The sequence below is a fragment of the Syngnathus scovelli genome, chromosome 14 (assembly GCF_024217435.2).
Source record: "Syngnathus scovelli strain Florida chromosome 14, RoL_Ssco_1.2, whole genome shotgun sequence".
NCBI lineage: Eukaryota > Metazoa > Chordata > Actinopteri > Syngnathiformes > Syngnathidae > Syngnathus > Syngnathus scovelli.
The window spans coordinates 9,218,286-9,243,384 of NC_090860.1; the positions used below are offsets into that span (position 1 = coordinate 9,218,286).

The window sequence follows — 25,099 nt, forward strand, 5'->3', positions numbered from 1 at the left end:
CCGAAATGCCAGCAGAAAAGCGACACCTCCGCTTGCTGTGTATCTCAGATAGACGGAGTGGTGAGCAGGGGCTGAAAAGACAGCTTTAGCAACTGGGCCTATCTCCTCTCCTCTCTCTGGCTGCATGGAAGCTGCAGCGGAGGGAGGCGGCAACTCTGGATGTGTCTCTTAGTGTTTGGGAAGAGAATAGAGGGTGTGAGCGCCATGATATACAGAGCTGGCCGCAGTTTTCCCAGAATCTTACACTCTGGAAAAACTTTGCCTGCAGATCCCATTTTTAAGCATGAGAAACCTGTTTCAAGGCTGCTTACCAGGCACCACCCAATTCTGTGCAGGTTGCCAACTTCTGCCTCCAAACTTTCGCACACATTCTTTGTTGATGTCATGGGTGTTAAAACTCGAGCTATTCAGGAAGACAGTAACTTCATATTCGAAAGGGACAAAAGTAAGGGGACACCTACAGAATAGAAGGCGATATAAAGTTTATGCTTTTGGGGAAATTGAACTGAAAGTTTTGAGGTTTTTGCCGATTTTGCATAAAATGTCAAATATCTGGTGATTTGATCCAGCCGATTGGTTCTGCGCAAAATAGAAATAAAAAGTATTACATTCTACATGGATAAAGTCAAAATGTAATGCAAAAAAGTACAAATGATTCCAATCTTTCATATATATGTAAATTAAATGTAAACATACCTAAAGTTGTTTCTATTGGTTTAACTAAGACAACAAACTGTTCTCAAAGATTAAATTCCACTTCCACTTAAACGACAATTGCGGTACTCGTACCGCACTTTGACTACCACCACCCGAGATCATTAATAACCATCCTCCATTTTTATTGATCCTAACCATTTCCCATATGAATCTATCCATGCGTATTGAGTAGAATTATGCCCATTAGCGTCAGTGTTGACATGCCATGATTTGTTTATCAGGAGTTTGTTTACAATCACTCTTAACATGTGTGCTTCTCACTGTGAGGTTGTTTCTGTCCGTCTGTCTGTCAGCAGTGCAGGTACAGAATGTTTGCAAGCTTAATGACTTTATTTGTACAGGTGTTACCAGCATGCTCCATTTTGTTTGTTTTTGGGTGGTGCCCATTGTGTCAAGCGGTTTTTGCTATTTTATCTGGGATCCACCCAAACCGGGCCTTAGACTTGTCATTTTTTTTTTGCTGAAATGCAAATCTCACCCTCACGGAAACACCTTGAAATTAAACGAAGCAAATTGTTGATGTAAGGTGGATTTTGGGTCTGAGGAATGCGACAGCTCCCATTTTCAGTATCAATCGTCACACTTGAGGCCCAAAACGCAGTGTCGACCGCATAACATTTGACTGTACTGATGTTAAATTGATGAGGTGGGGCTTTAGTGTCAACAGAGGACACGTGTGCTTGCTTTTCATATCCAAACCTGACTGTAATCCTCAGCAATAGCCGCGTGAATGTTTTTATTTGCCCGTGTGATAGCACTTCACAAGCAATGTTTGTCCGTCTACTTTGTGCACATTTTCATAGAGTTCTAATCTGTCCACGCGGGATAACTTTTGAGTTCTTGCGAGAATATTATCCCCAAGTTGCTGCTGTTATCTTGTGTACACACATTTGTTTATTTGATGCGGTGCCTCTCCACTACACCACGTGTGTATATCAAAGACAGCAGAGCGGCGCATAATTGAAAATGGTTACCGTGGCGAAAGGTCTCTTTATGCTTGACTGCGAAGAGGCAGAAAAAAATAAATAAAGCCCTATTCGACGCTGCCGTCTTAGATCTATTTAAATAATTGAGGAGTAAACTGACAAATTAGGTACCTTTATAGATGCCCCTGGGCTCTTTCTGAGGTCCTTCACTTTTTGCCAATTCAAGACACAGCCACTAGGCACAGGATAATATCTGTACGCCTGGAAAGGCGTGTGTGTGTGTGCGCGCGTGTGTGTGTGTGTGTGTGTGAGTGAGAACTACAGTGGGCCAGGAGGTGTTTCGCCAATCAAGCAGGCCACACTTCCTCCCCCAGGTTCTAATTTTGTGCCACATTAAAGAGCTCGGCCTCCATTTAGGACATAGAGAAGCATTTTCATAATTTGCCGGGTCTCTCGACTCGCTCGGGGTGCCGTCTTCTCCCCGCCGACCCCCTCGCGTGCTCTCACTCTACGTCTGAATGGAAGGCCCGAGGAGAAAGACGGGTAAATGATTCCCCTCCTTTCAAGCAACCCGCTCCTCTTCTGCATAATGTTGCTCCTAGGTGTGTACAGTGGCTCATATTTATCTCTTTAATGGCACTCTATTAGGCTTGAATATGATATCCTGTATAAAAAGCTAACATTGCTTTATTTTAAGTGTGAATTGTATCCTTTTCCCTGCACGTGTGATCTGCAATTGTTTTGCTCACGCTGATAAAATCTAAGATGCAATATAAATTTACGACACAAACTAGGTTAAATTTCAAGCAGGCTCTCCGGTATTCAGCCGCACCGATTCCTATGTGATTGGTCACATAATTCACAGTCTCATGGGGCCATTTCATTGCTGACAGACAAGCTAATCTAAAATCCCTCAATTTACAAATGAAAATCCCACCATCCAATTGAGCTAATAGAGGGACTTGAATGGGATAATAAGATGTGCTGTAATACTGTGTAAAAAGCTTTTAACGTTGTGTTGGTGTTAGAGCCCGTGCGTGTTTGACTGTTTGCTGTGATTAGCGGGGCCCGCGGGCCTGGCGCCGCTGCCGTCCCTGGGATGGACCGCTTCTCCCTGGGCAAGGAGATACCGCCCGTGTGCCCCTGCCGCTGGAGCTTCAGACAGACCGATTCTCACTCTGTCTGTCTCTCCGTCTCGTGTATGGCGGGCGGCCTGGCGACGGATGTGCCGTGCCGTGCCGTGGCGCTGCTTGCAGATGTGCACAAACAAGGGGGGGATTAAAGCAAAACGAATCTAAACAGACAAATGGAATTAGAGTGATGGGTGTCACTGGGCTGGTTCACAGTGATAAACAATATGATGCCCCGTGTGAGTGTGTGTCTGGGGGATTAGCATTGGTTGTGTGTGGCGTGCGGCTGCTTCTGTGTTTGCCTAGCCGTCTATATTTTTGTAATTATGTGTGTGTATTTTTATTTGATCACGTGTGTGCTCGTTAATGTGTTGTTCCGTATGGACACTGCATGTTTGTGTTGCGCTTTTCTTCCTATTTCTTGTGTTTACATTTTGCCTCCACCTGCAAGGTTATGCTTTTATTGCCATTTGTTTGTTTGTGAGCAAGATTAAACTATAACAAATGATTTCTACAAAACATTGTGGCAAGGTAGGCAGGCCTAATTGGTGCAGAGTCATGTTTTAAGTTTTATTATTTAATTTTTGTTGTTTTAACTTTTTAAGGCTTTCTCCGCTCAATTGCTCAGTGAATAATACTTGGACCTTAATAACAACATATTGACACATATTTGAGGTGAGTATCCAAGCATATTTTTTGTTGTTATTGTCAATGTTTGTAATTTTCTCAAATACTGTTTGGGAATACTGTTTGTAAAATGTTTTAATTTGTATTTTCCCCCAAACACCGTAAAACCATAGAAACAGATCATTTGCATTAGTCTCCATATACATCTTAGCCTTCAATGCACAGTAAGTTAAATGTTCTGTATTAAAAAAAAAAAAAAAATCCGGCATGAACTCTATCCTGTAAGTGTCAGGGCACAAGTCAAAGGTTCACGTGTGAACATATTTTCTCATGACAGGCGTTTGTGTGTTTATGTGCAGAGGAGGTCAAGTGATTGGAGGAGCCAGCAGGGGGGCTAGTGATCAGCAGTCTGTGGAACCCCTGCAGGGGGGCCTCCGAGCTTAGTGATAAGCCTTCGCCCGCCAGATGGGCACAGCACATCCCCAACATCAGCACCAGCACCCTTTGGACCACACTCACCCTGCACTGCCCTCAGCTCCCTCTTAGGAAATGAGGTGACTGTAATCCTCAATTCCTCGACTGACTCAGAGGTCATTTGGTGACACTAAAATCCTTTCTGAGGTCTAACCAGTACAGGCATTTTGATTAAAACCCACGTTTCGAATGTTACATCTTGACAGGAATGGGAAGAAAGAAGGGTGGAGAGGTTGAGATGAGGAACTCTTCAAAGTGTCAGTGAGTGGACAGTTTGGCCAGTCAGCATGTTGCAGCGTCGCAACTAAAATGTTCAGGCTGTTTTGATGTGCTGGTATTTCAGAGCCACGGGCAATGCTGAGAATGTGTGTGTGCACGTGTGTGTGTGTGTGTGTGTGTGTTACTGCATTCAGAGGACACATCAGTTCTCACATGGCTACTGGAGACCAGATTCATCATATTAGTTTAATAGCATAATTATCAAAGTATTTTGTTATCACAAAGGTATACAAAATGCTCAAGTGCTTGCAAAAACATTTTGTTTCTTAATATTAATGGAGATAATCTGCAGAGGTCCAATCGACTCAATTGGACTGTTTAAATATTGTGTTCTTGTTTCACAAAAATGTGCAATAATTATCTACATGTTGTTAAGCTTAAAATATCTTAACTGCATTTCAGAGACTGGAATCGTGCCCATTTTAAACTGCTTACAATGACCAATCAATGAACCGTTTAAAAAGTACCACAATCCAACTCAAATTAAATTTAGTGTTCAACTTTCTCAGTGACGTCTGACTAAATTTTCGTGCATTCACTTTGAATTATTAGATGAGAACTGAATCAGCAGCTCAACCTTCAGCATCCAATATTCCTTGCCTCCCTATTTTTTTGCCAACCAGTCATGACTCCATGAGTTAGTAGTCCCACCTGAATGAGCTATTCCAAGGATCTTGACTCAGGAAAGTGTGTCATACAGATTACACGAGACAAGTGCACAAACAAATAAAAGATTACATGTCTCAGTGTAATGCCCTTTCAACAAGCCGCACGGCACAATGCTCTTTCTTCCCCCCAAGCTGTGCTGTGAAGGCCTGTTGGCTAGCGACTGTACGTCATCACACTAGCCTCATTCCTCCGCCGCTATTAGGTAGACTTTGGAGTTCAAGTGACTACAGGCCTTTTTTTAAGAGGGGAAGAGAGACTCTGCTGTTGTTCTTGAAAAGCTGTGTTTATCCAGGATTAGAGACACCAGCATGTTAATAATTGTTTCTCACAGAACTGCAAAGAAGCACTTTCCTGTAATCCCCTAATCAGGCATTACACCTCTGAGCGAAGCCACAACGCAGGCGCGTGGTGTGTGTGACGCAGCACGCCCACAGTGTGTAATGCACCCGCGTCTCCCACTACGACGTCCCCACGTGGCTTGCCCATCACCTGCTCGCTTCATTTTCTCACTGACCAAAACCGGAGGCTGTGACTCGATTACAAACTTCTTTAAAGAGTGGAATAACTTTTAACATGGAGGCGGGCGGCTGTTCAGGTCGTTGAGTTTTTAAAAATTGTGGAAAAAAGTCACCTTAGATCAAATCAATGATTTCTCACAATTATTAGGAAACAGATAAGTATCATATGTAACACTTTATGATTGTGTTTACCGTATTTTCCGCACTATAAGGCACACCTAAAAACCTCAAATTTTCTCAAAAGCCGACAGTGCGCCTTATAATCCGGTGCGCCTTATATATGGACCAGTATTGAGCCACTGCAGCAGGCGTGTTCAAATATATGGATTTATATATGGACAAAGTTTTAAAATGGGCCATTCATTGAAGGTGCGCCTTATAATCCGGTGCGCCTTATATATGGACAAAGTTTTAAAATGGGCCATTCATTGATGGTGCGCCATATAATCCGGTGCGCCTTATAGTGCGGAAAATACGGTATGTATTTATATATGATTTCTTTCAATATACAAAAGTGCACTTGTGTTCTTTTGGGTATTTGACATTGAGTGCAGCCTTAAATAGTTAGATTGCCATTTTGGCAAGGTGTGAGCATGAATATCATGTTCCTGTTGCATGTTCACATTTTCCCTCTCGCCTCTGAACCAAAATGATTGTTTGTTCTCATGTTGTTTAATCCATAGCCGTGCAACACTTCCACTCCTTGCATTTTCACACCGGGCCTCCTTTTGCAGGCTGGAAATTGTTTTTCTGGGCTGTGTTAGTGCTGAGTGTTTGTTTATAGTCTCTGACCCCCCCACACCTCTCTTTCTCCTCACAGGGCCCACTTGGAGAGTGCTATGAGGAGATCGGCAGGGATTAACCTAAGGAATTTAATTAGTGCTCCTTTTCCATAACATTTCAATCTCCCTGGGCTTGGCTGTAGTCGAAGCGGACCTGTTGTGGCCAGCAGCTGGGGGAGCGAGGGTGGAGTGTGCAGAGGTAAGACACGCGTTTGACAAACGGATTAGTCCGACGCCCTGCGGAGGTGAGGAGTTGGAGACAGACCACACTTTAGCCCATTCATAATTAGGTCTGTTTTAATAACACCACAGTCCATCATAGCCACTAAAAAAAAAGTTTTTGCCTCTTACAAAATGTAGTAATTCACTAAAGGGGACCAAGATATTACTGATTACAATAACAATCATTGTGTATTGAGCTTCTCAGTAAACAAACACAAATAAAAAAAAAAAATTTAAAAAAGCCACCCTTTGGCTCTGAGACACAAAAATGACTTAATTTTACTTTATAATTGCATTTATTTGTTTATTCATGTTATTGTGTGAGATGGTAGTGTTTTGGTTGTGTTCATCCAGGCGTGTTGTTGGCCCGTTAGTGGTGCTACTAAGGGGTGGCAGGGGGTTGCCAGCGAGCTTGGGGTAATCACGACTAAATCTGAAGCCACACTGTTGCATTGTAATCCTGATGCTAAACTCCCCATTAACCCATCTGGGACCCTACAACAGACGAGAATGCCCCCCAACCCCCCCGAACCAAATATGCACCCACCCGCCCATCACCACCACCTGCCACACAAACACACTTAAAGCCATTCTGCCTGCACGTTAGAAGTGCTGTCTCTCCCGTTAGTGCCTGCTCGTGGGGGGGTTTGGGGGTCTGGAAGTGGTTCACGTCCAGCAAATTAAAAACGCTGCCGTAGGAATGTAGCAATGAAGTCCCGCAGGCGCAACCGGCACCCGCGTGCTGACCCAGTGGTCACCGGTGAATCCTGTGTTTGTATTCCACACACACACACGGACCCTTTACTGTGGGGGTGGGTGGCATCAGACACCTCCTGTGGGACTGCTGATAATTTAAGTCAAACATGATGTCCACGCTTGTTTGACACCCATTTAAAGCGATTCAATCACGTGTTTGATACAGTCCGGCCTTCATGTGCTCTGCCATTCAAAGAAACAAATCAATTTAGTTTGCTCGCACTCCTCATGTCAAAGCAATACATCTAGTACATGTGTTCTATTTGACCTTTTTATGATTATACTTTGTAATATAACATAAAAGCCAATGGAGCCTTGTGGACACCCCCTCCCCTTGGATTCCACCCTCCTCGTGCAGCGCGGTGTGCCACTAATTAAGGACTCTTAGTAAGTGCCATGGAGCATACTCGTTAATGAACTGTAGCATCTCTACTGTCTCTGGATGGGAGAATAAGGGCGGGGTGGGTTGTAGGGGTCAAGGACCGGTTAGGCGGTCTGCTGCCCTCAAACGCAGGAAGGAATGGAGAGTTTAATTGGTTTGTCACAATTGATTGAAGGCACTGTTGCTGTTTGATGGATGTCAGATTTTTGTTTACCTTTTCTAGGCATATTGTCATTGTGTGTTTAAGGTTTGTCCAATCACCAATTCTCTGCAAAAACAAAGCAAACTTTGCAACTGCAACATTTAATGCCCAACGCTGAAAGACCCCCCCCCCCCCCCCCCCACACACACACACACACGCCATTTGTTTATTCTATTTTAATGGAAATGTACCACAAAACAATTGGTTGTTTGTCTTTATGAAAGTAGGCCAAACAAGAGCTGACAAACAAGCGGGGAGGGGCCAGGGGGGGCTGTTGTTAGTTGTAGGTCAGGGCGCCACAAGCTGTGTGTAACCGTGCCTGTCGATCGAGCGTGACACGCCGTCGTTGCCTACAATAGGCACAATAACGCACGAGCCAGCCCTGCCAGTATGATGCAACGTCGTCTAGACTCCACCAGAGTAAACAAATTAACAAAAAGTTTCAATTAGAGATCCGTAACATCACTTGTAAATCAACACTTATTGATTGTCACAATAATAGACAAAACCAGTCTGCTTAATGGCACACAAATAATTTTTTGTTTATTCTGTTTCATATTTTTACAGTACAGGGTGAAAAATGTTAGCCCTACGAAAACGATAATTTTTCAAGAGCCATTCAGAAGCAGGTAGCTAACCAAGCGTGACATCCACGGGAAATAATCCAAGTCAAATTTTATACTGTACAATTTTTAGCTACCGCCACCTCATGTTTTCAGTTCAGCTTTTAGGTCGGCATGTTATGTTAGTTCATTTTACTGGGTGACCCAGGGGTCAACTTCCTCACAGACTGCTCAGGCTCAACTTGACCCGACCTTGGTAACCTCGGCGACCTGAGACCGACACCCCCCCGCTGCGTCAATGCTCAGCTCGCTGCTGGAGTTCATAAATCACTCAGCAGCACTGCCAGCACGTGTGATGAGAGCAGCTAATCAACAGCTCATCTGAACTGGAAGATTGCATCGATTTATGAAGTTGCCCAAGCGAGCATAAATGCATGATAAGATGGACGTGTTTAGCGACAATACATGCATATAGCGGTAGTCCAAATTGCACACTCAGCACTTTGTATGCAAGTAAATCTGACGCTACCTTCCATGGCACAACAGTTTTTATAGTGTCTAAAAAAACAAAAAATTCACAAGGAGTTTAATTGTTGTTATGGGGAAAAAATCAGCTGACAGAAAATATTAAATACTTTCCACTCATGTATTAATGCCATTAGCCGCTTAAACAAAATCTTTTTTTCACTCATTCCTAATAATAATAATAATAATAATAATAATAATAAATAATATTTTGGTAATATTTATGAATTTATGGTTAGGTTCAGCAACAGGTGGAATTTTTTTCTGAAATGTCAAAGCTCTAAATCACTAGGCATGGTAAAATCTGTATTGCGCAAGCTTTTATAGGTCAAACTTAAAATCAGAAAATAAAAATATCTGATCTGCCAGAAGAAAAGGTGACATCTTTGAATCAAAATATGTCTCATCGACACAAAGCCGTCTCAGATTAAAATATGCTGTAGACCAGTGTTATAATACACGTAATTGTTTTTAAAGACCCCCTCTCTACCCCCACCCCCACCTTGCATAAACAAGCGCGCATACTGTATTATTGGACCCCCTTGTTTGGCATAATACCTTAGGTTACACACACACGCACGCACGCACCAGATGCCCCCTGACGCTTATTCAGATCAAGCGGGCACGTGATGGACTGCCCCGAGGCCCTGCCAGCCTCGCGTCATTGTGTTCCCCCTCAGGCCAGGCGGCCGGCCTCCCTAATAAATCCTCTTTTGTCTCGGTGGCCAAGCGGCTGGTGTGGCACGCGCACCGCCACTCGTCCCACTGGTGTGTGTGACCCAAAACAGGTGGATAGGATGGGTGAAGCGGGTGGGCGCATGTATGGGCTTAGGAGAAGGGAGGGGGGGGACCAGTGCATCTGTCCCCACACTCAACGACTCCCCGGGTCAGCCACAAGCTCCATATGCTCGCGAGAGGGAAGCAAGCAGAGATGCACAGCCAAACTTAACTGGGCTGTGGGGGGTTGATTAGCAGGCGTGTTATTGATCAGTCGATGGACTGATTGGTTTTTAGTAGTGATTGGACTGGTTAGTTTGTTTCAGGAAACATAACAGCTCTGAAGACAATAGAGCAGGTGTGTCAAACTTGTTTTGCAAGACTGCTTAGCTTTTGGGAACAGATTCATTGACATTTAAAATGTACGAGCAATGCCTTAAATCTTTAGTAACAGGCCACTTGACAGAAGCTGAGCATCATTGTGCAAAATCTTCTCCTCTTGACCTGGCAGCTGCTTGAAAACTTCATGATTCTTTGGTGGTTGGTGTTGGATCTATACTTTCCATACATCATACACTTGGTGTTTGGTTGATTTCAGTCAAAAATATGGGGTATTTTTCTCTCCCACGTGGCCCAGTTAGGATAGGCCTCATGGCAGTGATAATAAGATACTACTTGAAATCAGATCTACCAATGTGACTGCAGGGTAATTGAATATACACGCACTAGTACAGAGATTCACAATCACTATGCCACAGAACATTAATGTGCCTTAAGGGATCATCAGGTGTGCTGCCGAAAAGTAACATAATTGGTGCGAAAATTAGTATGTATAGTGTTGCCTGCAAAGCAATTAAATCCTCTACCACTAGGTGGCAGAAGGTACTATTAACCTGTGTATCCAACAGTTGCCATTCATACAACAGAATAAGATTTGTGATCATCATGACCTTCATAAGTTGCTGTCAGACGGAATCCATCTATGTCCAAAGATACAACACCTTAAAAGCATTTACAACAGCTAGCTAACCATATTCAGAAGCAGAGCAGAGAAAACAAAAAGAGCTACCAAACTTACGAAGAGCGCACATTGACAAAATTTCAACGTATTAAAAGAAAACTTTAAAAAAAACATTTCCAAGTGGAAAAAAAACAAAACATTTTTAACCATTTCTTGATTATAGCTTTCACTTTGACTATATTATAAAATGATTATGGTGTTTGAATATATGTTTCTCGTTTGTTAATTGTCCCAGTTTCTTAAATTACACTTTGACAAACAGGCTGTCGTTTTAAGAAATCGTTCTTAAATCTTAATTGGGCCAATGAAAATCAGGATCCCAAATGACCAGTATTATAATTACAAACGAAATGACAGTGCTGCTACATTAGCAGCAGCCACATCAGGGAATGTTAAGATGTATCATAATATTGTCTTGGGAAATATTTGTAGAATTGGAAAGTAGATATTGCTCTTCAAGAGATTTGAAATAATTATGTTTTTTTTTAATAAATGTATTTTCTTAGTAACTAAAAATGTGAAGTCTCATGTTCAAAAATACAACACAAACATGCAAAACACAGTAAGACGTAATACTGAAAGGACTGTTGTCTTGCAAAAGTTTATTGCCCTAAAATGTTTGATTTGAATTTCCAATTGCATTTAATTTAAGAGTCTCTGCTGTATTGAAATAAATTGCTGGCTCTGCTGGGCCTCTGACTCCCTCTCATAAGTGCCCATATTGTCCCACAAAACTCAAAGACATTGGCAGTAATTGTGTTGTAGGAAGGTCACACGCACTTTGTGTGTTTAATGGTTTTCCAAATGTGTAAATCAATGTCTTTTAATTGTTCTAAAGCGCAACTGTGGAAGTAGCGGCCCTAAGCAAAATTTGATTTTGGGGCCCTCCATTTTTGTCAATAATATTGAATAGTGATTATCTATTGTTGAATACCAGTAGAAAATAAACAAAATTAAAGGTTGTACTGAATATATAACAGGAGGCCACACTGAGCTTTTCACAAAAAAAGGGGGTCAAAAAGGTCTGCAAATATGCAAACTGCGAATATACAGCTGTCAACTAGTTTTGAGTTGTACTATCACCAGTCACCACTAGATGACAGATATGTCTTAGTTGCATTTACACTGGATCTTAAACTGTCCTTTATTACCACGTGAATAGGCCGAATCATTTTGGGGAATATTTAAAATAGTGTTTTCGTCATACAGCTAGTCCTATGTGGGTCCTACTCTGATCCAGGTCTTAAAAAAATGCAACAGCAAGAACCACTAAAATCACTTAGAAATACAACTTCAAATAAATTAAAGAAAATAAAATGTCAAGTGGATACTTATTGGTATATTTGAACAAAAATACTGATGCAGGTTCTGTTGACTTGAGGGCCCCTCGTGGTCATGGGGTCTGAACAGGTCCTTGTTGGTCTCTGCCTTGGGCCGGCACTGGAAATAATATCATCTACAACTAAATATTCAAGCACCCTTTGCTTGTGTTTCGATGGTGAATTGGGTGAATTACTTCCGGAATAGTTTGCCTCTTCTGGCTGAATTAGTTCCTGACTGGATGTGGCTGTAGGGATTAATTCCATGGGACGGCCTTCCATTGTGCCGCTGCTCTCTACTCTTTTGAGACGCTCTGCTGACGCACTGTGCAGCCTGTGGTGCCGACGGAGCCGCGTTGGCGCCATTCACCATGAACTCATTAAATTTCCAAGCTATTTGTGATCAAAGTGTGTTTGAGGCAATTAAGTGTGGCGTTTGATCGTGGCGCCCATACGAAATGTCAAATGTCAGCTGTTCCCGCCATTTCCTCATGTTTCGCTTGCGCGTCAAAGCATTGCTTTTACTGTAAAGCAGGGGTCACCAACATGCCTGCAGACACCAGGTAGCCCCCAGGAGACACATGAGTAGCCCGAGGGGGCGTGAAAAAAAAAAAGCAGAAATCCAGAAATGAACTGCTGCATGTTGATATGTATCTGCTTACCTTCTTCAAACCATTGTTGATATTTATTGTGAGAAATCATTTGAATTGCATCCATTATTAATAACAATTATTGGACTTTGTTGTTCAAATACAATTAATGAATGGACTTAAGTGTGACAAAAAATTGCTTACAATTGAGATCAACATTGCTAAAAATTGTTTTCTATAACTTTGGCTCTAATTTCCTGTATGGAATAAGTCAAGTAATAAAACGTGCCAAATGGGGCTTTTCTTGAAATAGAAAATCAAATTGTCTCAATTACTACGTCTGTTTTAAGACACTTCAGGACAATTATTAAACATCTGTGACAATGTGTAATCCACTTAAAAACATTCCCATGTGGCCATTAGGAGATTTTTATTACAGTTGCATGATCCAAACACTTTAAAATGTAAGGAACGTTTACGAATATGCTGACATTCTTCCAAAGCATAATATGTCACCTATTTCATGTAGGTGAGCTTGGACAAACTATTTTGACCCATAAGCCTGCCTACGTTGTGTGTGCGTTTAGTGTGCGTGCATGAGTGTGTTTTTAACATATGCTGATATCTGATAATCTTCTTATGTGTTAGAGTATTTTTTTCCCTGGTCTCTCTGAATAGCTTAACAAAAAAAATGCTTCAGTGATGGAAGGTTGTAACCTCCTCCATCGCCTCCACCACTTCAATAGGCCATCAAGTGGCTAATGAACTGATAAACTCATGAAAGCTTATGGCCCCATTTTGGGGTGTATTAAATGAGAATAAAACAAAATCAAAAGTAACACATGACCCAAAATGAACCTTTATGAGATAGAAAAAAAACAATTGCACATTGTTTTAATTTTTTTTGTCTGTGTTTTTAGTTGTGTGGCCCTCGATCAGACCTGCGGCTAAAGCTGTGAGTATCATTGTCACTTGAATATCTGTGTAAATCCGTGGATTTGTGTGAGCGGTCCGAGAAATTAAAATAACATGCTTTTTACTGAGCTTACTTTAAAGCTCTTTAGACTTCATTTAGTCATGTATATATTTAAAAATAAACATCTAAATGTGTTATTCTGTAGGCCCTACAAAACCCATTTAATGGAATCTGACAAGATTATCAAATCATTGATGATGTCACCAACTTAAATAATTGGAGAAAATGTCGACTAAGCCTGGATAAGCATTTCTAAAGGGGATACCGCTGGATTATCGTTTGTACATTTATTGTTTCGTTTTTATTTGTTATTTGTTGCATCACTTAAATGGCAATAAGAAAGGTGCACACACGATTATCATAGTTACTGTATTTTTCCTCATTCTTTTTTTCTATTTTATTTTATTCTTTTAATTTACATTTTCATAAAAAGAGTACCCCTCGGGATTTTTTTTGTTTTTTGTTTTTTTAATAGTCCTTTTCTCACGCCAATATGCAGCGGTCCTCTGGTGTCTTATTGACCCAGGCAGCAGCATCCAGAGCGGGGGTGGCCGAGCGAGTGGCGGAGGGGTCGTCCGCCTCTTTCTCCAATGCAGGGGTGCGGGGTGGGGGTAGGGGAAGATTACTCCAGCGTCTGTTGGGCCCATATGCCGCCAAAGTCTTGATTAAAACTCTTTGTATTTATATGACGCGTTGAGAGGCCATCTTTAATCTCTCTTACTCTGACTTGTGCACTTTGCAGGCTCCAAGGTTACAATAACAAGACTTGGGAAGCTTTGTTATATTGCAAGTGTCAAGGTTCGGACGTGGCCACTTTTTGGCTTTAATCGCCTTTTAACCGGGTGAAAAAAAATCCCAAAACTAGTTCTGATTTAAAATTCACACTTATGTGAATTCAAATCATATGCAAAGTGTTTAACAGAAAACTTTTTTTCTTTTCAAGAAGTTGTTCCCACAACAGTGCAGACTCTTCTCATGAATATTCACGCGTCTGTCAACCGAGCTATTGTCTCCTCATTCAATTGTTTTATTGTTCATCATCATAATGAAGCATGCATGCGCTCGTTTCCAAACGAGTGCAGCAAATTCCGCACGCACATTTACCCTTGAATGCAATTTCGGCACTGTTAGACCTTCAAAATATAATCTCAGCCATCCCCATTTTTGAGTTTGGAAATAAATGACGCGCAAGCGCACTAACGAGCATCCAGGAGTGGAATCAAAGTGGCTCTTGTCTTTTTTAACGCTTCGATTATTTCAAGCAAGCTTTTAATTAGTGCGCTCCTCCAGCGGAGGCTGCAATGAAAGAGAGATTATTGGCAATGTCAAGGATACTAATTGAATGTTGGACTTCTAACAATTAGCCCGCTGCAGAGCCATGTCGGCTCATTACACATCCCGTAATAGTCTGTGACTTTGTTGGTGAGTTTTAAGTAGCAGGTAGAGAAACACAAGCGCCCGCTTCTTCAGCCAACATCTTGACTCCTCCTCGTGGTTAGACAAGAATAGAATCTAGCGGAAAGTTCTCATCTTGATGGAGACACGTTTCACTGTTGTATAGTCCATTATAAATTATGTAATAAAAGTAACAATATAAAGAGTATAAAAAAAATGTGTATAATTTGGAATGAATAGCCTAGAGGCTTTTTCCAGAGAATAAAGCCCATTTTAAGATTAAAGCCATTGTGTTTTTTAAACACGCTTGGGCCACTTGTTTGGGCCTTGAATGGGACCCACTGTTGCTAGGTGAAAATATTGGGATTAAAATCTTTTGTGGGATTAAACTGCTGGACATTCTCTATTTGTAAGGACTTTCTAAAATTGGAGTTCCGGAAGTGTGTGCGTGTGTGTGTGTGTTATGTGTGTGAGTGTGTGTGTGGGGGGGGTTCCTAAACTTTATCTGATTTTTAAAATGTTACTCATTACATATTTTTAATTGCAGTCGAACAGGTTTAAGCAAATTAACGATTTGATTTTAAAACCTCTTATACATGTGATTTTTGGGGGTAAACATTAATTTAATCGTTCTGAAAATTGCGCGCGTGCATGCACACACAAACACACACACAAACAAAGATCGTCTGAGTGAAAGCTCACGGGACCTTCTGCCTTTTATTCTTCTTTTTGTGTATTTTCAGCGGGGAGGCCAAAGCATCTTTGGAGCCGGTACCGGACCCACAATCATGTCGAGATCCAGTGGACAGGAGCCTTTGTGCGTGTGTGAGTGCGTGAGTGTGTATGTGCGCGTCTAACCCTTCATATTATTACTACCACTTGGAAAGTCTCATTTAATCATTAGCGTTTGCTCTCTCCCCTCCAGAAAAATAAACAGGTTCGAAGAGTGTGTGTTGCGAGGAGGGGCTCACAATTTGCATACAATACAACAGATCACAGTTTCGAAGGCTAGCACAGATAAAAATAATAATAATAATAATAATAATAATAATAATAAAAAAAACACATGTACCATTTATATAAGACACACACTGATTGTCTCTTAGAAACTACATATTGATTCTTTATAAACACTTTTTTTCTTAAATAAAGTAGTGCATCCGTGTCCACGCAGTATCGTTGCGGAACAAAGAAGCTTAATTAAAGGAGGTTCAAAGTTCAGGGTTCTCGTTCCGTGGCCTTGCGAGTGTAAATGTGCTGAGCTTGTCCTCAACAGGTGCACGAGTGGCGGGCGCACTGACAGACATGAATGGGGGGGCTACAGGTGAGTGGAAAAAGTAAAGAAAATCTCTTTGCCAGTGCTAAAATAAATTAGACCTCTCCTCTAAGAGAGGGTGATGCCAAAAACGTTTGAGCCCCAAGCAGAGGAGTCTTTTGTTTGTTTTCATCGTGGTCCCCGCGCAGTGGAAGTGTTCACAGGACCTGGAATTTCCATGAGGAGGTCTGATCCTTATAATCCAAGCAATCGGCATTGAAGTTCAGCTTCCACGACGCCGCTTGGTCCTTATAATCCAGGCAGTCCGCCGTGGAATTGAAGCCCAGGCCGGACGTGCCGTAGCCCTGCGCGGAGAGCGACGCCGGGGACTGGTTGAGGTGTCCCGCCACTGCGTTCGTGCTCATCGGACTCAGGGTCGAGCCCGGGCCAGACAGCTGATGGTGCATGGGGGTGAGGTAAGAGCCGCAGTCCATGCCGCCGAAGTAAGACGTAGAGCCGGCATAGCCCTGGCCGTAGCCCGAGGCCTGCGTGTAGGTCATTGGGTACGACCTCTGCATGCACGACGACGAGGTAGACAGCGGGTCCGAAAGTGGGGAGATGGAGGCCGGGCTCCAGATGGACACCGGCGCCGTGCTGCTGGAGATGGCCGGGATGGCAGTGGCGGTGCTGCTGGGGGGAGTGAACTGGCCGCTGGCACCGCTCTCGGAGCTCACTTCTCGGCTGGGGGAGCTTTTCTTCTTGGCAGGTCGCGCCTTGTTCTGACCCCCGTTCTGCTGCTGCTGTTGTTGCTGACGACACTTGGCCCGCCGGTTCTTGAACCACACCTGCAACGAGGCCACAAACGTGAGTGTCAAGGTTTGACAATTTATCTGCATATATCCTTCAAGTTATTTCCTCCACTAAGATGTTTCATTTCATAATTTACGCAACGGTTTACATATATATATACCCGTGCGCGCACCCACGCGCGCACGCACGCACGCACGCACTGGCGCACGCACGCACACACAATATTATTATTATTTTCGATGGAGTCATATTAATTAAAACTATTATTTTTCAGTGAACGTGATTATTGCCAAAAATCGTATTAGCTATGCAGTGACAACAGGACAGCTTTGTTAGAAATGTTAAATTGCCCCTTGAAAAAAATAAAACATTCGTTCATGGTCATCCTATGCTGAAGTCATTAGTTGATATTTTTAAAATGTTTTCTGATTGGTCGAGCAGGAATGTAAAAATATTTATTTTTTGCCACTATAATTCTATCTAAAAAGCCAACAACAACCAGACAGTCTGTTTAACGAACATCACGAATAATTACTGAACGTTAAGGTTCAGATGATTTACATTTTAATGTGATTATCATATAAGTTTTCATTCGTCTTATTCACTTGCATGGCTCGATAATTAGTTTCTCCAAATTTAGTTATGCACGAGAAAATTATAAAACGTGTGCGGTACTTGTTCTCGTTTTTTAAAATGAAATGATGAATTTGTGACACAAGCACGGAAAGCAGCATTCGCACCATGCAAAGGCGTCCTCGATTTCAAAGTCCTCATATTTTTTCATTTGTTAATTGTCTCTTATTTTTGTTTCTTTATGACTGTCACCCGACAGAAATATTTTGAATGAAACAAGAAATTCCCGATTTGAGTTTATTATTTAATTTGCTTTGTTCACTCCAAATAAATAGTTCCATATGGGATTTTCCAATAAAGCAGATGATCAATGACTCACCTGAACACGCGACTCGGGTAGATTGATTTTGAGAGCCACTTCTTCGCGCATGAATATGTCCGGATACCTCGTCTTGGCAAACAACGCCTCCAAGACGTCGAGCTGCGCGCGCGTAAAAGTAGTCCGCTCTCTTCTCTGCTTCCTTGGCGTCGCTACATCGGCCGGAGTAAAATGCACATCGTGAAAATATGTATTTAAACGAACACATTAAATGCCAAGTCAAAATAAGATGACAAATGGAAGAAGCGAGTGTGTGCAACTAGAATTTGCTGTGCGTCTGGTTTGCGTAATTGCGCACGAATTAATGCTTATATTTCTGGTTGAATGTTTGCGACCAAAACACTAATTTAGCTGTTGCGATGGGGCAAAGAAATGTAAATTTGAAGTTATCAAACTTCAACTATCAAACTTATATAAAAAAAAAAATCCATGATAGGGAGGAATTGGACAGCCATTCCAAAAGTTGACACTTACCTGGATAGCCCACGGACGGATGTAAAAGGTCCATTCCGGAAGTGGTTAAGCTGAGGCCATTGACTGTGTAAGGTGGTTGCTTTAGATACGACATCATGCTAATGTTTGTCTCGTGTCTCAAGTTGGAGAAAATGGTGGAAATGGATGGAGTTCCCGATGAACACCTGCTGTCCTTTCCTGTGTCCACACGCTCCTGTCTGTAGAGACTCCTGACCACAAAGAAAACCACAACGAATACATTTTACTTTGGGAAAAAAAACACGCACACCCACACAAACACACAGATGCACACACACAGCTCCAAGTATATGCAATTTATTGGGGGGCAATTCCCTACTAGAAATAAACAGAAATAAGAGAAACGCAAGAAAAAAATAGTTTATAAAAAATATCCGTCGAGTAAAATATTCGAGATGATTCAATGAATCGTGTTACAACCTGTGTATTTTTTTTTAAATGACTAACTGCATCTTTTCGTGTAAATGACTGTCCCTCATCCATTAATGTGCGTCTTGATTGTTTTTCTTCGTCTGCTTATTTCCAACGGTTTGAACCCCCTCGTCTCAATCTGTCACTCTTAAAGCCATGGACCAGTTGCACATTCCCGTTCAATAATCACCATCGTCATCATCTTCATCATCCCTGACCGAGTTTAATTATCGTAGGTCTTTTTTTTTAATTTATTGATTAATTAACGAGGTAATTTAAGTGACAAGTGAGTGGAGATGATTACAGGCCAATGTCCTATGCAAAGAGCGTTACTCAGATGAATCATTTGGTAGATGTTTGAATTCATGTATTTATCGTTTATTGCTCTCTGATAATATATTATAATCTAATAATCTAATAATAAAAATACAGGCAAGCAAAATAGAGCACATCATTTATTCGTTTCCAACCCCCATAAAATTTTCACCTAATAGTTTTTTTAAGGTGATTTGTTGGATTACTGTCCACTCAATTAAATAATATAGGAGACCCAAAATTAATGTCTGCTAAAAATATTAGACAATATTTTTTATTTAACTTTTTTAAAAACGATTTTAAATAAATATAGTAAACTATGAGTCCCCCTAAAAAGTTCACTTTTCTTCTCAAGAAACATTCGTTCTGTGTCCCCATCACGCTTCATATTAAATTCTTCCGATATGAGCAAAACTTGTTTACAAAATAGCGTTATTTCTTTTGTTTCGTTTAGTGCCTATTAATTTATTTTTCATGATTTTAATCGCTACCCAAAAACAACAACCTTGTTTTCTAGAATTTTTATGTCTTTATGTCTTTGTATTGCAGGGCAAATTGAAGACGAGTCCTATTTGGAATTTCAACGAGCGGTCGCGCTAAAACGAGTGAGTGGGGGAAAAAGTAAACCCACCTTGCTCTTGGAGAGTGCAAACGCTTTTTTGCGTGTCCTCCCGAACGAGTGAGGAAAGTCAAGTGAGAGCAACGACGTCCTGCGCAATATCGACAAAGATGCCCCAGAACAAAAAGAAGGCAAAAAAAGGAAGAAGAATCCGCAGTGTCAGAAGACAAAGTTCAACGTGGTGCGTCTGCGTTGGGTTTTGAAGCAGTGCTGCAGCAGTGAAATGATGATGACGATGATGAGGATGAGGATGATGGAGGAGGAGGAGGAAGAAGAGGAGGAGGAGGCAGCATAGGATTTGTTGGTGTGTTGGGAGTGAAGTGCTTGGAGTTGGAATTTGTACAAAGAGGCAGCCAATAGGAGCTCAGCTCCCACACACACTGGTGGTGGTGGTGCTGGTAGTGGGTGGGGAGGGGGGGGGGATCTTCCCCCTCCCCCCTTAGATACTTTTTGGACCCACTGTCCTCATCCAATGGCCCTGCGCGAGTCTTCCACGTTTATGCTGTAACAAGTGGAGTTTAAAACTATTTCCACCTCAATTTGTGGAATTCATTCCCAAATTAGAAAATGTAAAAAAGCACTTAGAAAATGTTACACCGAGTCATTCTGACTTTATTTTTCAATTTCTATACAGATCGCGCTAACCAATCACGCAATTCCAAAAATAAATAAACACAGACAGTGAGTGTGCTTCCATGGAGAGAAAGAGTTAAAAAAAAATCGAGAGACGCCTTTCTCTCACGTTCCGCGACATCTAGCATGCAGGCAAAAAAAAGAGGATTTAGAGACTTATTTCTAAAAAAAAAAAAAAAAAAAAAAAAAAGTGTCCTCTCATCCGCAGAGCAGCTAGTGTGTCACAATTCTGCAGGCCTGCGCCCACATACACGCACGAACTGGAGCTCCGTGAAGAAGATGAGGAGGAGGATGTTCAAATGGCAAGACGAGCAGCAAGGTAAAATACTTCCCCATTATTTGCAATCATTCCGAGATGCAAACGTGACATTTTCAGCATTTGAAATATTGATATGACATTTAGACAAATTGCAAAAAATAAAAATAACCGGATTTTCATGGCTTTGTCGAACACGCGCACCCTCACATGCACATGCAGGCATGCACGATAATTTAGACATTGATTATTGAAGAGTTTTGAACACACATTGGACACTTTTCTCTCGATGTTCAAGCAAGGCCTGCGCCTACGTGTCATCTTGCTTCCCCCGCAGATTTCCACGCAGGAAGAAGAGCTGTTATTGGATCGCTAAAGTTGGATTTCTCTCAGCGGTCAGCGCTCACCTGAGCAGCGGGATTTCTTTCTTTATTCTTCAAGACGCAGTGGCATGTACAGGTAATTCAATTTTTATTGGAAGCATTTAATCAATTGATAATAAGTTTTGCTTGCATAAAAACGTATCTTGTTATTCTTCTTGACAATTTACGCAAACATAATTTTGTTGATTTTGAAAAAATCTATGGTGCACGCCAATTATTAATTTCAACATACATATTAACGTTTTGGAAAATTAAAATCCATCAGTTCAAAAAACTAAGGCACAGCACAACCGTTATTTTTTTATTTAATTACTTATAAAAACATTGTTTTTTCAGAAAAAAAATCAGTAAATCAACATTTTTATTTAAATTTATTTTTACATTTACTTCCAATTTTGTGGAATAAATGTGCAACAGAACCGGTGCCATACACTCATCCTTAAAACGCACATTTGACCTTCTTTTCATCTTCAACACAATCCGTTTATTTTTCCTTCCACACCGGTTTGATTTCTTCCTAAAGATCTCCTGGCATGTTCTATTAATAAGCGTTGAAGTGAATCTGAAATGCTGCGCGTAAAATGAGCAAATGAGCGCCAAATGTGGCAGTTATCTCGCGGTCGAAGTGTATAGCTCAATAATTGATGGGCTGCTAAAAGCGGGGCGTCCGCGGGGAGTGTGCGTGTTAAAAGGACGTTTAAAGGCACAAGGAGTTAAGCGCCCCTGGCGGGCTGCATGCGCTCCCACCGACTCCCGCCTTTTATCTCCGCCTCTGCTCCACTCCACCTGAGGCTGTGCATTAAAGCAGGCAGGGCCTCCTCCAACCTGTGATTCCCACTTTGTCTCACTCACTGCACCTACTTTGATAGCCATGAGGAGCGAGGAAGGGGCTCAGGGGTGGCAGTTTGAAGATTTGGATGAATTAATAAATCATTCGCACTGCCTCTGCATATTAGACAGTGTACAAAATAGACATGATAGAATAAACATGTGTATCATAAATAATTGAGGAGAGCAAATAGAAGAATTTAAATACTGGCACAGACCCCCCCCCCCCCCCCCCCCCCCCCCCCGCATATTTACCACTTACAAATCTTTGCTTCTTGTTTCATATATGGATGGTTGAAGAGAAGGAATGTGTTGGAGGAATTTATTCTGAACTAAAAAAAGATGGGAGTATGTAATTTTGTTTCTCTGTTTTGGCAGTGTATTTATTTTTTTTGCTTTGTTTTTAATTTGTTTTGGTAGATTTTAAAAAATATGCTATATTAAGGAAAAGTAACACAATTTGTTAATGACTGAATTTTTTTTCCCCTCTGACGTGCAGGTAAGTGAAACCTTTCTTATTCACATTGTATCAGCAGCTGTGTATATGTGTGTGTGTGTTGTGGGTTTGTGTGTGTGCACGCTTGGAAGAGGGGATTTGAGCGAATGAGGATCATCACAAGCTGTATTTTAATTAGGCCGTGGGGCTCAATTCAATGCCACCTTTGCAATGGAGGTGCACTAAATGTATCCAATGGACAAGCAGCACACATTGCCCTTAATTCTAAAATAGTCAAGAGAAAAATCAACCAGGTTGAGGAATCAAACTTCATTCGTGCTCTGCAATTGTCACATTCAGACATTATTCCATGTAGAAAACTGAGCTATACAGAAATACAAATATGTTGTTGACATGTTTCCAGTTGTCACACACATTTGGGATTCTTAGTGTTGCTATTTTGCTATGAACATTCATAAAACCCGGCATCCCAGAACAAATGTGGCCCCACAAGGCCTGCATGACTTTGTATGTGTTCGCCAAGTTCACGCCTTTTAATGAGAGCTGTAATTGTTGTGTTGTGTTTACGCAGGAGTTCTCTGACAAACAAACGGATGCAATTAAATTCACTGTCATCACACATCATCACTGAGGAAACAAGAAAGGAGAAGGATGCACACAGGGCCAAGGACTGAAGGAGAAGAGGTTCACTCCCAAGGACACTAAAGTGAACTCTAACATGACAGTCTTACTCATTGCATGAAGTGAGATGTGTATTATGGGATGCACTAATACAAGACTTCAGGTACCTATAGAATATTTGATATCGAGTGCACATATACATGTTTAGAATTTTGATGAAATTGCATTCTTTTTGAGAAAGTATTGTTAAAAATCACATTCTATAGAACATAGCATTATTATTATTATTATTATTATTATGGTTGAAAGTGCCTTTGCTTTTGAAAATGAATTTATTTTACTAATATGTGTATTTGAATTATTGACAGTTATCATTCACACAGTAATAATTGTAATATTTCTCAATCTTTTAATGCCAAAAATGGTTTACCTATAACAAATACAAAGACCATGAGAGAGAAGTGATTGGGCTTCACTATCACAACTTTTTTTACATATTAATAAAAATATTTATAATATAAAATTAATATATTGATGTATAATCTTTCTGTATAAGTTACTGCACAATTTGTGTGCATATATGTGTTATTTAAGTTGCAACAATGTGTTTGCGGTGTCTTAGCATTAAGCTACCTAAGATGGAACATGTGATTGCCTGAATGCAACATATTTATTTAGTTCTCTTTATTGTTTGCTTAATTTTACAGTAAGCATCAACGATAAATGACTTGAAGCAAGTAAATGTCAACTCTTTTTGAAAAATTAGCTTCTTGCCAAACTGCACACTTATGGAAGACAGAATAGTATTGTACGGACATATATGGAGGCTGATTTTGGACGTCAGAGAATCGGAGAGTTGAATTTCAGATGTGGAGTATTGGTGCATCCCAAGTGTGTTACCCAGTGAGTGGAAATGTGTTTGCAAACACAGGCTTGAATTGCACCTTGCCTCTGTAGGCGTCCTGCGTGCACGTAGAGGTGTGTGCACGGCGTGCGAAAAGCTGCCCTGCAGACCGGACCTGTGGAGTCTTCAAAGGAAGAGGAAGTCAATGTAGGGTGGGGGGGTGGATTTGTTCTGGCTTATTTGGAAACCTGGGATTTGAATTGGATTCTGGGAGGCATTCATAACACATTTGAAAACGTTACATTGTGAGATTTCATGTTTAATCCCCATCATAATGTATTTTGGGGGGAATGGTCACAGCGCTCGATTCATCAGATGTTTTTTTTTTTTATGAGTGGTGGGGGCCTGTGAGCTTTTGCAGAGCTCCTGAAGATCAGACTCTTACCACTTTAACCTTTCTCTCCACTGTGTTTTGTTGATCTGACCTGGATGTATGAAGGGGTCAGTGTAAAAAAAAATAATGACCATGTATAGCAATACTTTTTTTTTTCGTAAAAACGATCATGCGTAGTAAAGCTTTTATTTGTAAAAAACAATGACATGCAAAAGGTTCTTGATAGAAATCAGAATTCAACACTGTCTTGTAGCTCAATGAGGTCGTCAAATTTTTAGAGACAGATCGCAGTATAAATATTTATTTGCTCAAAGTACAAGTAAAAAAAATTAGTGCCCAATCATCAGTTTGATGGTTTCAGTACTTTTAAATCAGTTATGCACATAATCTGGGCGTGTTTATGTGCATGTGTGTTATGGTTCCCCATCCAAAGCCCACTTTGCTTTGAATGACACTTTGGCGATGCCCCCAGCATCCCTCTTGGACATCTCAAGTGTACCCCCTGTTAGTGGCAACAGTGCCAATTCCTCCCCACTCTTTAATATCTCTCTTTGGGTCCTCTCTGGCTTTCACCAGTGAAGGCTCCTCCGTGACAGTTGGACATCGTCGTCGCTTCTCGGGAGACTGCGGCGGGTGCGTTCCCAGCCTCGGGCCCGCGGGGAATCTGCGATGGCTCGCCTGTCAGTCGGCCCCTCCCCTGCAATTAGGAGAGTAAACACAGCGCTGGGAGACAAGAGGAGGGAACGGCGGAGGGCGGGGAGGGGGGCCTTGACGCTCCTGTCCTACTGCTGCTTGAGTTGTCCATCAGCAGCTTTGGATAGAGAGAAATATTCATCAGATGATGTTGAACGAATCAGGAAGAGACATTTAGGAACTGACTAATGAACGTGAATACATTGATGGAGCTGAATGTTCAAGTCAAAAGAAATGTGGAGTGTTAAAGGTGTAATCATTATCAATTATGCTGAAAAACGAGCAACGAACAAAAAAAGAGGCAACATGAGAGCAATGCTATTGTATTGACATATGAGCCTGTTTG

The 25,099-nt window shown here is 41.4% G+C and overlaps 1 protein-coding gene and 1 long non-coding RNA gene across 3 annotated transcripts; one reads left to right on the forward strand and one right to left on the reverse strand.

The window, feature by feature from the left end:
* Positions 1-15,475: 15,475 nt before the first annotated feature.
* On the reverse strand, positions 15,476-19,786 carry otx2b (orthodenticle homeobox 2b). The gene is made up of 4 exons (XM_049740583.1): positions 19,657-19,786; positions 18,282-18,490; positions 17,808-17,959; positions 15,476-16,890 (listed from the first exon to the last, which is right to left on the reverse strand). Exons 2-4 carry the CDS (start codon positions 18,376-18,378, stop codon positions 16,264-16,266), a joined length of 876 nt encoding a protein of 291 aa, XP_049596540.1. The 5' UTR covers positions 18,379-18,490; positions 19,657-19,786; the 3' UTR covers positions 15,476-16,263.
* Positions 16,761-24,400, forward strand: LOC125980922 (uncharacterized). Of its 2 annotated transcripts, none has more exons than XR_007485822.1 (5): positions 16,761-16,909; positions 19,575-19,825; positions 20,486-20,596; positions 20,871-20,992; positions 22,773-24,400. It is a non-coding gene; the product is annotated as an uncharacterized lncRNA (long non-coding RNA). The 2 variants fall into 2 exon arrangements; XR_007485823.1 differs by having other exon boundaries at positions 20,491-20,596.
* The last annotated feature ends 699 nt before the right edge of the window (positions 24,401-25,099 follow it).

Excerpts from the sequence above, each read along its gene's own strand:
- otx2b (XM_049740583.1), bottom strand. The coding sequence starts at position 18,378 with ATGATGTCGTATCTAAAGCAACCACCTTACACAGTCAATGGCCTCAGC. Across the intron at positions 17,960-18,281 it reads TCCGTCCGTGGGCTATCCAG|CGACGCCAAGGAAGCAGAGA; the intron begins GTAAGTGTCAAC and ends CGGCCGATGTAG. Across the intron at positions 16,891-17,807 it reads TACCCGAGTCGCGTGTTCAG|GTGTGGTTCAAGAACCGGCG; the intron begins GTGAGTCATTGA and ends GCCTCGTTGCAG.